Source organism: Protobothrops mucrosquamatus, unplaced genomic scaffold, assembly GCF_001527695.2.
Source record: "Protobothrops mucrosquamatus isolate PMUCROS unplaced genomic scaffold, P.Mucros_1.0 scaffold2937, whole genome shotgun sequence".
NCBI classification, from domain to species: Eukaryota; Metazoa; Chordata; class Lepidosauria; order Squamata; family Viperidae; genus Protobothrops; species Protobothrops mucrosquamatus.
In genome coordinates this window covers 178,527-191,323 of record NW_015388961.1, presented here as the reverse complement: position 1 = coordinate 191,323, position 12,797 = coordinate 178,527, and the positions used below count along the sequence as shown (strand labels likewise).

At 46.0% G+C, this 12,797-nt stretch overlaps 1 protein-coding gene across 1 annotated transcript in view; it reads right to left on the bottom strand.

Annotated features, from left to right (window-relative positions):
- Window positions 1–1,071: 1,071 nt before the first annotated feature.
- The window catches only part of LOC114923334 (galectin-6-like), a 55,116-nt gene continuing 43,390 nt past the window's right edge, over window positions 1,072–12,797 (bottom strand). The window contains exons 9-12 of the mRNA XM_029286118.1: window positions 5,863–5,997; window positions 3,667–3,755; window positions 2,035–2,194; window positions 1,072–1,218 (exon numbers count right to left, since the gene is read on the bottom strand). Coding sequence (XP_029141951.1) covers window positions 1,072–1,218; window positions 2,035–2,194; window positions 3,667–3,755; window positions 5,863–5,997 — 531 coding nt within the window. The remainder of the gene's footprint in view (window positions 1,219–2,034; window positions 2,195–3,666; window positions 3,756–5,862; window positions 5,998–12,797) is intronic.

Sequence of the window (12,797 nt, the reverse complement as noted above, 5' to 3'; positions counted from 1 at the left end):
GTATCGTTGACAGATCCAATTCAGAAGGCAGAAAAGTAAGCCTGTTGCATTGCTTGATCAAGATGCTTTATTGAAAATGCTGATTAATATTCTCAACTACCGTGTTTTCCTGAAAATAAGCCCTACCCCAAAAATAAGCCCTACTTACTTTCTAAGACAAAAGGTGAACTGAAGCAGGGAGAGGGGGGAGCTGCCCCATGCACCCCACACCCGCTTATCATGCCATAGGACTCCTGTTGCTGTGCCACCGCGAGGCACATCTCACTGTTATTGCCGCCGCCACGAGGTGCGTCCTGCTGCTAATGCTGCCGCCGTGAGGTGCATTGCACCACTGCAAGGTGTGTCCTGTCGCCATCACAAGACACATCCCACTGTTAATGCTGCTGCCACAAGGTGCATCACACCACTGCAAACTGCATCCCACCGTTTCCGCTGCCATTATGATGCATGTCATGGGATGTGCCTCGCAACGGCGGCAATAATAGCAGGATTTGCCTCATGGTGGCAACACCAAAACATACCTCATGGCAGTGGCAGAAAAGGTGGGATACACCTCCCAGTGGAGGTGGCAAAGGTGGGATACACCTTGTGGCGGTGGTGGCAATAGCAGCAGGACATGCCTCATGGCGGTGGCAGCAATGGCGGCAATACACACCTCACAGCAGCGATGACAATGGTGGCAGGATGCACTTCACGGTGGCAACAATGGCGACAGGATGTGCCTTGCAGTGGTGGCAATGTTGGCAGGATGTGCCTCACAGCAGCAGCTGCAGCACAATGGGTTTTGCAGCGGTGACAGCAGCAGGAGCCCTGTGACACTGTAAGCAGGTGCAGGGTGTGTGAGGCAGCTCCCCCCAAAATAAGATGTAATGTCTCTTTTGGAGGCAAAAAAAATATAAGACCGGGTCTTATTTTTGGGAAAACACAGTATTCTTGAGTATCTGACTGATTAATTGATTGATTGAATTACTGGAGCTTGCAGACCACTCAAATTCAGCAGGATTCTAAATGTATTGGCAGAGAGCGAAAAGCTGATCTATGCTACTACTGATCTCTTGCCCTACCCCTTGCTTAGTACGTGATGTAGGAAAGGGTCACATTTCCTGTGATCTTGATAGTTTTGATGTTTTCAATAGGGACATAACGATGGGCGTAGCTGAAGAAGGGCTGGCTGTTGGCATAAATCTTGAACTTGTGGTTGTCACAGTGGATTGAGAGCTGGGAAGAGAGAAAAGGTGTTTAATGTGTCCAAAACAACACATCTGAATCACCTCTGATATTCTAGTGAAGAATAGTGCACACAATCCACAGCTTGCATCAAAATCAAAAAGCACAGTAATCAAGGGGCTGGAGGCTTTGATTGCTTTCCAAGCACTTGAAAACACTTTTGAGTGCTTTTAACTTCCATCCTGTTTTCTCCCCGCTCCCCTGGCAATACAAAGACAATTTTCCAGGACAGAGTTAAAAACAGGATTCTGAACGGTCTTCTGGAGACACCTTCCGGAGGGGGCATTAATCCCACCAGTTTTCTAGAGGTTCAGATTTCAACTCCTCAAAACTATGCTAGTTGGGAATTAAGGCAGATGGAAGGCGCCAGCTGGATCTTCTCTCCATTCCCCACTGCCTATCTGCCTATCTTCTTCCTGGCCAACCTTCCTGGAATCTAGGGGTGTGCGCATAATAGCAATAGCACTTAGACTTATATACTGCTTCCCAGTGATTTACAGCCCTCTCTAAGCAGTTTACAGAGTCAGCATATTTGCCCCCAACAATCTGGGTCCTCATTTTACCGACCTCGGAAGGGTGGAAGGCTGAGTCAACCTTGAGCCTGGTAAGATTCAAACTGCCAAACTGCAGGCAGCTGGCAGTCAGCAGACATAGCCTGCAGTACTGCATTCTAACCACTGCGCCACCACAGCTCATAAGCCAGGTAAAATAGGGGTGATACATGAATTGCATAGCTGTGGTTGCCATATTTTTTTAACCACCCCCCCCTGTGGATATCCCTCCCTGCTGGAATCAAAACCAACTCACCTCAAAGTACTTCTCAGACTGGAAAAGATTAAAGAGCAAGTTGCGTTCCTCAGGTTCCCAGCTGCCATTCAGAAAACTGTTGCACACCATAGTTCTCTTTTCCAGGTGTGGACTAATGGACAGAGCGATGTCCTGGCCAGCCATAAACTTGATTTCAAACCTTGGAAAGAGAGAAAAAGCAGGTATCACTGACTAGGCGTTTGGAATAACTAAAAGGAAATCTGATTTCCTCTTGACTCTTAATCCAATAACAGCCTGTCAGAGGCTTCCATGGATAAAGGCTAAAGAAAACAAACAAACAGCTGTTGTTTTTCTTTGCAAATATTATTTATTAGTAGACTGCTGCTAAATGTGTAAGTTCTATTTAGCATTTTTGGTATTTTTGATATTTATTCTTTGCATTTATGTCGTGCCACAATCAAACCAACTCTATAAATCAGACAAACACATTAAAAATGCAAATTAAGCAGCAGTTTAGCAGTGAATAGCATTCTTCTGATGAAGAACAGCTGATCCCGGCTTAATGATGGTTTGAGTCCTAATCATTCTTTAAAGGCACCTCTAAACCAGAGGTTTCCAAACTCTTTAACTTGCTGACGCCTTCATGAAGTTTCAGATCCCCCACTTTGGTTGGCTCATTAGAGCTTACAAAACACATTAGGCCAATTCTAGAAGACTGTTCAACTGTCTGGAATCCTTACCGCATATTGGACATTAATACAATCGAGCGAGTTCAGAAGTACTTTACAAGGAAAATCTTGCATTCTTCTGTCCATAATATGCTACTAGGCTTGAAATTCTTTCCTTGGATAGTTTAGAACCGCGACCTCTGCAGTTAGACTTAGGTATGGCATAACATATAGTAATTTTAAATTGTACAGAGTAATGCTTTATCTGTAAATGACTTCTTTAGCTTTAATTGTAACATAATTTGTGCAAACAATTGCTTTAAACAATGTAAACTGCTCTAAACTCGATTGTAAAAAATTCAATTTTTGTAACAGAGTTGTCAAAATCTGGAATATTTTACCTGATTTGGTTGTCCCAGCCATTAACTTTAACTTTCACAGTTTTAATTCTAACTTAACTTCTATGGCCCTCACTCCATATATAAGAGGTCCCTAGGGGGGCATGCATAAGGTGCACTAAAGTGCCTATTGTCATTGACACATTTTAATTTTCTTATTTTGCTTGTTTAAATTTGTAATTTTTGTTTGATGAATAAATAATAAAATAATGAAATAAAATAAAACCCTGCTAGCAGCCCTTACTTCTTCTTGTAGTGAATTCCTCAGACTATGTGCGGAATTGTGCATCCACTCCCCTCAACCTCCTTGTTCTCTGGGCTGAGCATGCAGACATTCAGGGGAGATGGGAGAGTTGGAGAAAGGAGATGCACTGGGAAAGATCTATAACAGGACCTAACAGTGTCATTTTGTTTTTGCCAAAGCCAAACCGGAGCCTGGTGTTCAACTTGCAGGCTGGAGGCAATTGGGCTGAAATGTGTGATGTCAGGGAGACACCAGCAGGGTGGGACCTGTGGCACCAAATATAGAAGGACAGTGGGCGCAACGGTTACAGTTCCATTCCTCTGCCTGAACCTCAAAATTCATGTGAAAAAAGAGCCGAGACCTTTTAGCGTTCTTCGGAATAGACCCTCGTACTGTGATGGTCCTGTTGGCTTTTAGACCTCCAGGGATGTCGCATATGTAGGGCACCGGCTGAAATGGGCAAGAATACAGATTACTCTTAATGTCCCCCTCTGACTTATGGCACTTATCCCTGCTAGCTCGGGTTAAGGTAGTTACAGTCGAGTAGGTCTTGGGGTGCCAACAGGGAGACCCTCAACATGGACAGAAGTCAGCTCGTGGGATTTTGCTTTGGATGGATTTTTTTCTGCCCTTTGTGGTTACAAGCCAGTTGTCAGGGTTCCGACTAATGAAACACTTCAAAGAACTTCCAGGCATTGTTTATCCTAAAAAGTCTTTATTCTTTGTGTGACAGAGTGTCAGCACGGCATGGAGGATGCCAAGATCTGAATTTCCCTTCCTTTGCACATAACATTCCAGGCTATTCCCCTCCCCTATTTTGGAGTCATAATTCACATTTTCCAATCAACCTGGAGGGCAAAGATTCACTTCCGTTCCCTTTCCGCGCTTCTCCTCCTCTCCCACCATCATCTGAATTAACTCTAAAAATACCAGACAGTTCTGCATATCTTGTCAAAGCAATAATATCCAATATTAGCAGCGTTGACACCAGGCAGATAAGGCATTGGCTGGGTTCAAGTGGTTTTCTTGCTTAGCACGGATGTCCGCAGGGTATGGTCAAAATAGTCAGGATGGCAGACTGGACCTTCAAGTCCAATCCATGTGCAATGAACCCCCCCAAACATAGTTGTGACAGTGTTGGCATGGCTGCTGGGCTGAAAATTTTTGTTTTGTTTTTTTAATCACATGCTGTGAAAGTCCCTGGTTTACTTCATCACAAAAGACTGAGTTTATAGAACTTGGTTGTAAGAGCTGATTTCCTGGTGCAAACTATAGATCTTTCTTTCTACTCTGCCACACATTAGCCCAACAGCCTTCTTCCAACCCAATTTCTTTGGTTTAACTAGAAATTTCCTGGGTGATGGAGTGTGGGTACCTTTTGACATGGGGAAAAGAGACTAATATTAACCGCTTCCTTATCTATAAAGAAGCCAATTCTTCCTTAAATTTTCCATTCACTGTTCCTTTTTTTCCCCTTCCATGTGATTTTAGAAGCTTGTGAACCAAACCAATCATGCAGTTGGCAGATTACTGAATTTCCAGAATTTCCAATTTCTAGTCTCTTGTTCACCATAACTACCATTTAAGCCAAACACTAGAAAATACTAAGTTCCTTGAATTCTGCATGAATACACTCAGACAAATTCACCACCTCCTGGTTTCTGTTCCATCCCACAAATCTGGGCTAAAGTAAGGAGAGACAGGTTGAGTTAGGACAGGGGTCCCCAACCCCCAGTCCGTGGACCAGTACTGGGCCACGGCATTCCAGCAACTGGACTACACAAATAAGCAAAGCCCCATCCGTGGATACAGGCAGCACACAAAACCACGCACTCTCCAGTCCATGGAAAAACCTTTCTCCATGGAACCAGTCCCTGGTGCCCAAAAGGTTGAGGACCTCTAGGTTAGGAAGTCTCTTAGTACTTACTGGGTAGTAGATTACAGGGCCCATCATTACCTGGTGGGAAAGAAATTCTGTTAACAACTCCATGTTTTTCTCCTAAAATCCCTAGCTCTGAATGACTTTGTAGCTGCCCCCCTTTTTTCCTTCTGAGTATTTACAGGAAGATTTTGTGATGTCCCATATGCAGGACTCGGCAACGTGCCCTAAAGGATAGGAGGGCAACAGTGGCTAAGTTTGTGTGTCACATTCACCCAGGTTAGTTGAAGCTTTCATGGGCGCTTTTCTACTACTTATTCTATTCTATTCTATTCTATTCTATTCTATTCTATTCTATTCTATTCTATTCTATTCTATTCTATTCTATTCTATTCTATTCTACTTTATGGACATCTGAAAGGAAGAGAGCAGGACCTTGGCCTGCGGTAAATTTGTTCTCTGTTCATTTGCTGATGGTTATTTTTGGTAGCATGCAAAGTCTGTAAGCCAAGACAGCTGATGACCCAAAGGGGCCACATTCTTAGAATGGGGTATGAAAAGAGTGCCTGGAGGAGAGAAAGAAAAAGTGGCATCTTAATGGTTGAATCAGCTCAGAATCAATGCCCAAAGAGAGATCAAGGCTCAGGAGGTGTCAACTTGTTGATAGCAAACACTTACCATGTTCCCCTTTGTTGGTCCTCCCATCACGATCAGAGAATGCAGCTGCAAATTTCCATCGACATTGATGTCCTGCACCCTTTGTGGTGGAATTCTGTGCCTATAGGTACAAAGGGGGTTCCTGTTCACCAAGACCTGTGGGATCAAAGGGATCAAGTCTCAACTGGGATCATCCATTTTCTTTGCAGGAAAAAAAACTACCCCAAAGCTGAGCAGGGTGGGCATAGAGAGGATCAAATAGATTAAAATATGTACATGTAAAAAGAGAGTCTGCGGTAGCGCAGTGGTTAGAATGCAAATATCAGAAGTTTGATTCTGACTGACTCAAGGATGATTCAGCCTTCCATCCTTCTGAAGTGGGTAAAATGAGGACCCAGGTTGTTGGGGGCAAGATGCAGACTCTGTAAACCGCTTAGAGAGGGCCGTGAAGCACTGTGTAGTGCAGGAGGTCTTCAAACATGGCCCTTTTCTGACTTGTGGACTTCAACTCCCAGAATTCCTCAGCCAGAGAAACCCTCCCCATTCAAACAAGTATCCCTTGGGGACAATTGCAAAATGTAAGTTTCTCCCTTTGCTAATGGGTACCCCAGAGATACCATCATTGCAATTTGGGAGTCGGTCTTGTTATAAGGAATATAGTAGGTCAGTGGTGGCTAACCTATGGCATGCATGCCAGAGGCGGCACGCGGAGCCTTCTCTGTGGTCACGCGCCATTGCCCCAGCACACATGGTCTCTAAAAGTTCATCATCACTGGCCTAAGGCCAGCCAGTCTGGAGCCGCCATTGGAGAGCCCACCATCCCACCAGCCAAAGACCCCCTGGATCTCTCCCAATCCTGCCCTACCCGGCTCCCACAGGTTTCCCTCCCCATAAGCAACATAGAGGTGGCCACGCCCACCGCGGCCATGCCCATCCAGTCTGCCATGACTACTGCAGCCATACCCATCCAGTGGCCACACCCACCCAGTCTGCCACGCCCACTGTAGCTGCACCCGCCGAGTGGGCCACACCCACCCGGCACCCAGCGATACATAAGTGGGTTTTGGGTTGCAGTTTGGGCACTCGGTCTCTAAAAGGTTCGCCATCACTGTAGTAGGTATTTGAAGCTGTTTTAAAAGGAAACTTAAAACAGGTGAAATGTTTTGGCTGTGCCTGCTTGGTTTCTGCTCTGGGGTATCTGAACAGGGGTCTTCCAACTTGGCCCTTTTATGACTTGTGGACTTCAACTCCCAGAATTCCTCAGCCAGGCAAGTCCACAAGTCATAAAAGAGCCAAGCTTGAAGACCCCTGGTGTAGTGTAATATAAGTCTAAGTGCTATTGCTATTTCACTGATACCCGTTTTCTTCCCCTTCACCAAAATGTTTTCCCTTCAGCCACAGGTTGTCCTCATTTAGTGTCCGTTTGCAATTAGGACAGTGATGAAACAGTAACTTTGAGACCAATCCTGGCATTCACAACTTTCACAGGACTGTAAAGCAAAGTAAAGCTGAAGTGCGATTAGAAACACAGTGGTGGTTTCTTTTAGGAACTTCATTTAATGATTAAGTGGTTGGTCCCAGTTGTTGCTAAACAAGGACTACCTGTACATCACTTAAACCCTATCTGGAAGATATGAAATTGGGAAAATCAGTATTAAATACATTCATGATTCATTCCAGAAAAATTGTGAATACTGGAGGGGGGAGGAGGAAACAAAGAGGCACCTGCAGTCCCAAAAAAAAGATCTGTCACATGAACCAACCTCGTATTGGTCTTTATGGACAATGAAGATGACCTCAAATTGCTCATTTTCCCGGAGGACCATCTTGTGTTTCTCTTCCCATCCCCACCTGGTACCATGAAATGTGTTGAGTCCAATGTGATTATGAACAAAAGTAGGGATGAAGTGGAGGGCAATGTTGCTCGACTCACTATAGGTACAGGCAAGGTTCACCCGGAACCACACTGGGAAACTGGAAGAGAGAGAAAGAGAAAGAATAAAAGAAGAGGAAAATTAAATGGGAGGTGCAGGAATCTCAGAATAGAGTTCTCTTCTCCCCCCTTCTCCATTGGCCTGAATCTGGAATCTATAGGATAGTGATTTTTTGCTTGAGGAAAAGAATCAAGTTCCTCACCCTCATGGCTTAGTTGGAGTTGGAAGAAGCAGGAAGTGGAACTACCTGAAGAATTAAAAAGTCTTTAGTCTTGGCATGGAATTTGGCTTATCTAAACAACCCTTCATAGCATAATAATCTTATTACTATTATTTTGAGTAAGATAGCATTATGTCCCTCCTATGAGCCCCCAAAGGAACATTACCTTTTGGAGTGTTTGGGCACTGTGCCTTCCACATGTACAGACATTCCAGGATGGAGTCCACCAGTGACAGGTTGATGGTAAGGGAGAATCTGGAACAGAGAAAACAATGAAGCAAACCAAAGACTCTAGAAAGAGCACAGAGAAGAGCAACAAAGATGATTAGGGGACTGGACGCTAAAACATATAAGGAACGGTTGCTGGAATTGGGTATGTCTAGTTTAACAAAGAGAAGGACGAGGGGGGACATGATAGCAGTCTTCCAGTATCTCAGGGGCTGCCCCAAAGAAGAGGGAGTCAAGCTATTCTTCAAAGCGCCTGAAGGCAGGACAAGAAGCAACGGATGGAAACTAATCAAGGAGAGAAGCAACCTAGAACTAAGGAGAAACTTCCTGACTGTTAGAACAATTAACCAGCGGAACAACTTGCCTCCAGAAGCGGTGAATGCTCCAACACTGGAAGTTTTTAAGAAGAGACTGGACAGCCATTTGTCTGAAATGCTATAGGGTTTCCTGCCTGAGCAGGGGGTTGGACTTGATGACCTCCAAGGTCCCTTCCAACTTTATTATTATTATTTTCCCCCTTCTTTCCTTTATCTATGAGCTGTGGTGGTGCAGTGGTTAGAATGCAGTACTGCAAGCTAATTTCTGCTGACTGCCACCTGCCAGCAATTCAATCCGGACCAGTTTAGAAAAGTTGACTCAGCCTTCCATCCTTCCGAGGTTGGTAAAATGAAGACCTAGATTGCTGGGGACAATACACTGATTCTGTAAACCATTTAGAGAGGGCTGTAAAACACTCTGTATATAAGTCTAAGTGCTATTGCTATTGCTATGAGAAAAGGAGGATCTTATATATCACTTGCCAACTGCCTGCATTAGTCGCTGCAGATTTCCTGGCATAGTAATTTGGAAGTGGTTTGTCTTATCTCCTTCGTAGGACTGAGGAAATTGGCTCAAGATCCCCCATCTGGCTTTGTGGCCAAAGCAGAAGTACAACTCAAGGTCTCCTGGTTTTCAGTTTGATGCCTTAATCACTATACCTAGCTCACTCCTTTCCTTCCAGCAACACTTAATTATACTTTAATTAAATAGCAAAGAGATTAATTTTAAAGGGGGAAGATACTCTGGATAGTGTTACTCTTGATAGTATTGAATGTTTGGCGAGTAGCTTAATAAGCTTTCTCTGCTCTGCTCTTTGCCCCTGACAGCCTTTTTTCTCTCCCCCACAAATTCTCTCTGAACTGTGAAAGAAAAAAAGAGGTTTGGTGATACAATCCCTCATGCCATCTTTCAGAGTATGTGGGAATGACCACACACAGAGGGATGGCTGTTCCAGAGGACACATTTGATAGCAGCCACCCCAATAGAAGAAGGGGACGACAGAGAAGGAGGTGGATGGATGGAGTCACTGAAGCAGGAGGCGTGAGCTTAAATGGACTCCAGAAGATGGTAGAGGACAGGAAGACCTGGAGGAACGTTGTCCATGGGGTCGCGATGGGTCGGACACGACTTCGCAATTAACAACAACAACAACCACAACCCCATTTTTAGCTTTAGGGAAGACTGCTGGACCAGAAAAAAAATCTTTGTGAAGCAGCAGAAAGGAGAATTGGGAGAGAGAGAAAAAAAGACTGTCAGGGGCAAAGAGCAGAACGGAGAAAGTCCATTAAGCAACTGGCCAAGCAAAAGAATAAACCTTCTAATAAGTGACAATTGGCTGCAGCCTATGTAAGATATTTGCACTGCCTCTGTTCCTTTTGCTGACATCTGGCTCCTGTGACATTTATGTGTGGATTTTGCTTCTTGGAGTTTTGATTTCTGGAGTGGCTGAGAATTTTGACCTGGCTCTGAAACCTTGGACTGACTCGGGATGAATCTTTGGCATGCTTCCATTGACAAAGCAAATTTTACAGGGAAGTCTTGACTTCATTTACATTCCTTTGTTCACTGTAAATTTTTCAGACTCAAAATAAACTGATAATTGCCCAAGAAACTCTGTGTTTGTGTGCATGTGGGTTTGTGTGGGGATGAAAAGACTTGCTCTACCTATGTTCCCTTTGTTGACATCTGGCTCCAGTGACAGACAATAATAATAATAATAATAATAATAATAATAATAATAATAATAATAATAATAATAATAACAACAACAACAACAACAACAACAATAACAATAACAATAATAATAATAATAATAATAATAATAATAATAATAATAATAATAATAATAATAATAATAATAATAATAATAATAATAATAATAAAAAAGTTGGAAGGGACCTTGGAGGTCATCAAGTCCAATCCCCTGCTCAGGCAGGTAACCCTATACCATTTCGGACAAGTGGTTGTCCAGTCTCTTCTTAAAAACTTCCAGTGTTGGAGCATTCACTGCTTCTGGAGGCAGGTTGTTCCACTGGTTCATTGTCCTCACTGTCAGGAAGTTTCTCCTTAGTTCTAGGTTGCTTCTCTCCTTGTTGAGTTTCCATACAGACAGAACTGATACAGTGCTGGCTTAGACTGAATTCAGAGAAGTTTGAAAATGTAATGCAGAGTAACAACCAGAAGAATTTTACAGCATTTCTACAGACATAATAATAATCCCAGGCCGGCTGAAGGCCTCGGCGAGGTGGGCGTAGGTCCTGGAATTGGGGAGGGGGGAGGGTCTGCCTAATAGAGGGCAATTCCATTAAGACTGTTTATGGGAGGGGTAGATATGGCGGGAGCAGAGGGCCATATCACACTAGGGGAGGGCGCACCCGCTGTAATGCTCGACACCGCGCGAGGCCGGGGGTACCGAGAAGAACGTTGGATCCCCCAAATCCTAGAGTCCCGGACCCGAAAGCCGACTACAACACATTGCGGTCCAGGTGCCAATTATTTCGGGGGGAGTAAATACTAAACCATAGCCTCCCCCTCCAGGACCTGGCGGGTATTACGGAGACCTGGCTGGGCCAAGAGGGGGAGTGCCCCTTGTTGAAATGTGCCCGCCAGGTTACCGTGCATTTCACCAGCCGAGAGCCCAGGGTCGGGGTGGGGGGGTGGCGGTTATTATTAGGGAAGGCCTGGATCCAAGGGACACCACTCTGCCGCAGACTGCCGGTTGTGAATCCCTAGGTATGAAGTGGGGTCATGGGAGGCAGCAGGGCGTGCTGATTGTATACCTGGCTCCCCGCTATGTATCAGCAGCCCTACCCGAGCTACTCAGTGTGATAGCCAAGATGGCGATTGAGACCCCCAGACTGTTAGTCATGGGGGATTTCAATCTGCCATCGTTAGGTGAAGCATCTGAGGTGGCTCGGGAGTTTATGGCCTCCATGACGGCCATGGACCTGACCCAATTAGTAGATGTCCCTACCCACACCGGAGGACACACACTGGACTTAGTTTTTGCCTCCGGCCAGTGGCTGAGTGATCATGGTTTAGGGGAAATGGTTTAGGGGAAATGGTTGTTGAGCCCCTGTCATGGTCAGATCACTCTCTCCTTCGGCTGGCCTTTCCTACCGCTACACCCCACCGCGGGGAGGCGGAACCAGAAGTGACAAAATGGTTCCGCCCCAGGCGCCTGATGGACCCTGAGAGGTTCCAGACGGAGCTTGGGCCAATACCTGAGACCTTGACCCGCGGCTCGACTGACGACCTGGTGGCCGCCTGGAATGGTGCGGCCGTGGGGGCCCTGGACCGGGTCGTGCCTTTGCGGCCTCTCACCCGATGCCGGTCTACCTTGGCTCCTTGGTTTTCCGAGGAGCTGAGGATGATGAAGCATCGGAAGAGATGCCTAGAGAGTAATTGGAGGACCACCTGCTCTGAATCCGTTCGGAAATTGGTAAAGTCCCATTTAAGGACTTACCTAGTAGTGATAAGAGCGGCGAAACGCAACTATTTCTCCACTCTTATCGCGTCTGCAGGTAACCGATCTGCCGCCCTGTTTAGGGTGTCCCACTCCCTCCTTCATCAGAGGGTCCGGGATATCCATTTGCAGGGTCGGGCAGAGGAATTTGGGTGTTACCTGCATGACAAAATCGATCGGATCCGGGCCGGGTTGGCCTCCGATTGGACTAGTTTAGGCGGGCCAATGGAGGCAGGTCTTGAGTCCATTTTGTGGGAAGAGTTTGATCCTGTGACCCCCGAGGACATGGACAGGATGCTGGGATGGCTGAACACCACCACATGTTTACTGGACCCGTGTCCCTTCTGGCTGGTACTGGCCTCCCGGGAGGTTACACGAGGCTGGCTCCAGGGAATCGTCAACGCTTCTTTGAGTGAGGGGTTCTTGCCGGCTGCCTTGAAAGAGGCTGTGGTGAGGCCCCTCCTCAAGAAGCCCTCCCTGGACCCGGCTGTTTTGGCCAACTACCGGCCTGTCTCCAACCTTCGCTTTCTTGCGAAGGTTGTTGAGAGTGTGGTGGCACGACAGCTCCCTCAGCACCTGGAAGAAACTGTCATCTAGACTCGCGCCAGTCCGGCTTCCGGCCTGGGCACAGCACGGAAACGGCATTGGTCGCGTTGGTTGATGATCTCTGGAGGGCTCGGGATAGAGGCTGTTCCTCTATCCTGGTCCTGTTAGACCTCTCAGCGGCTTTTGATACCATCGACCATGGTATCTTGTTGCACCGGTTAGGGGGGTTGGGGTTGGGGGGCAC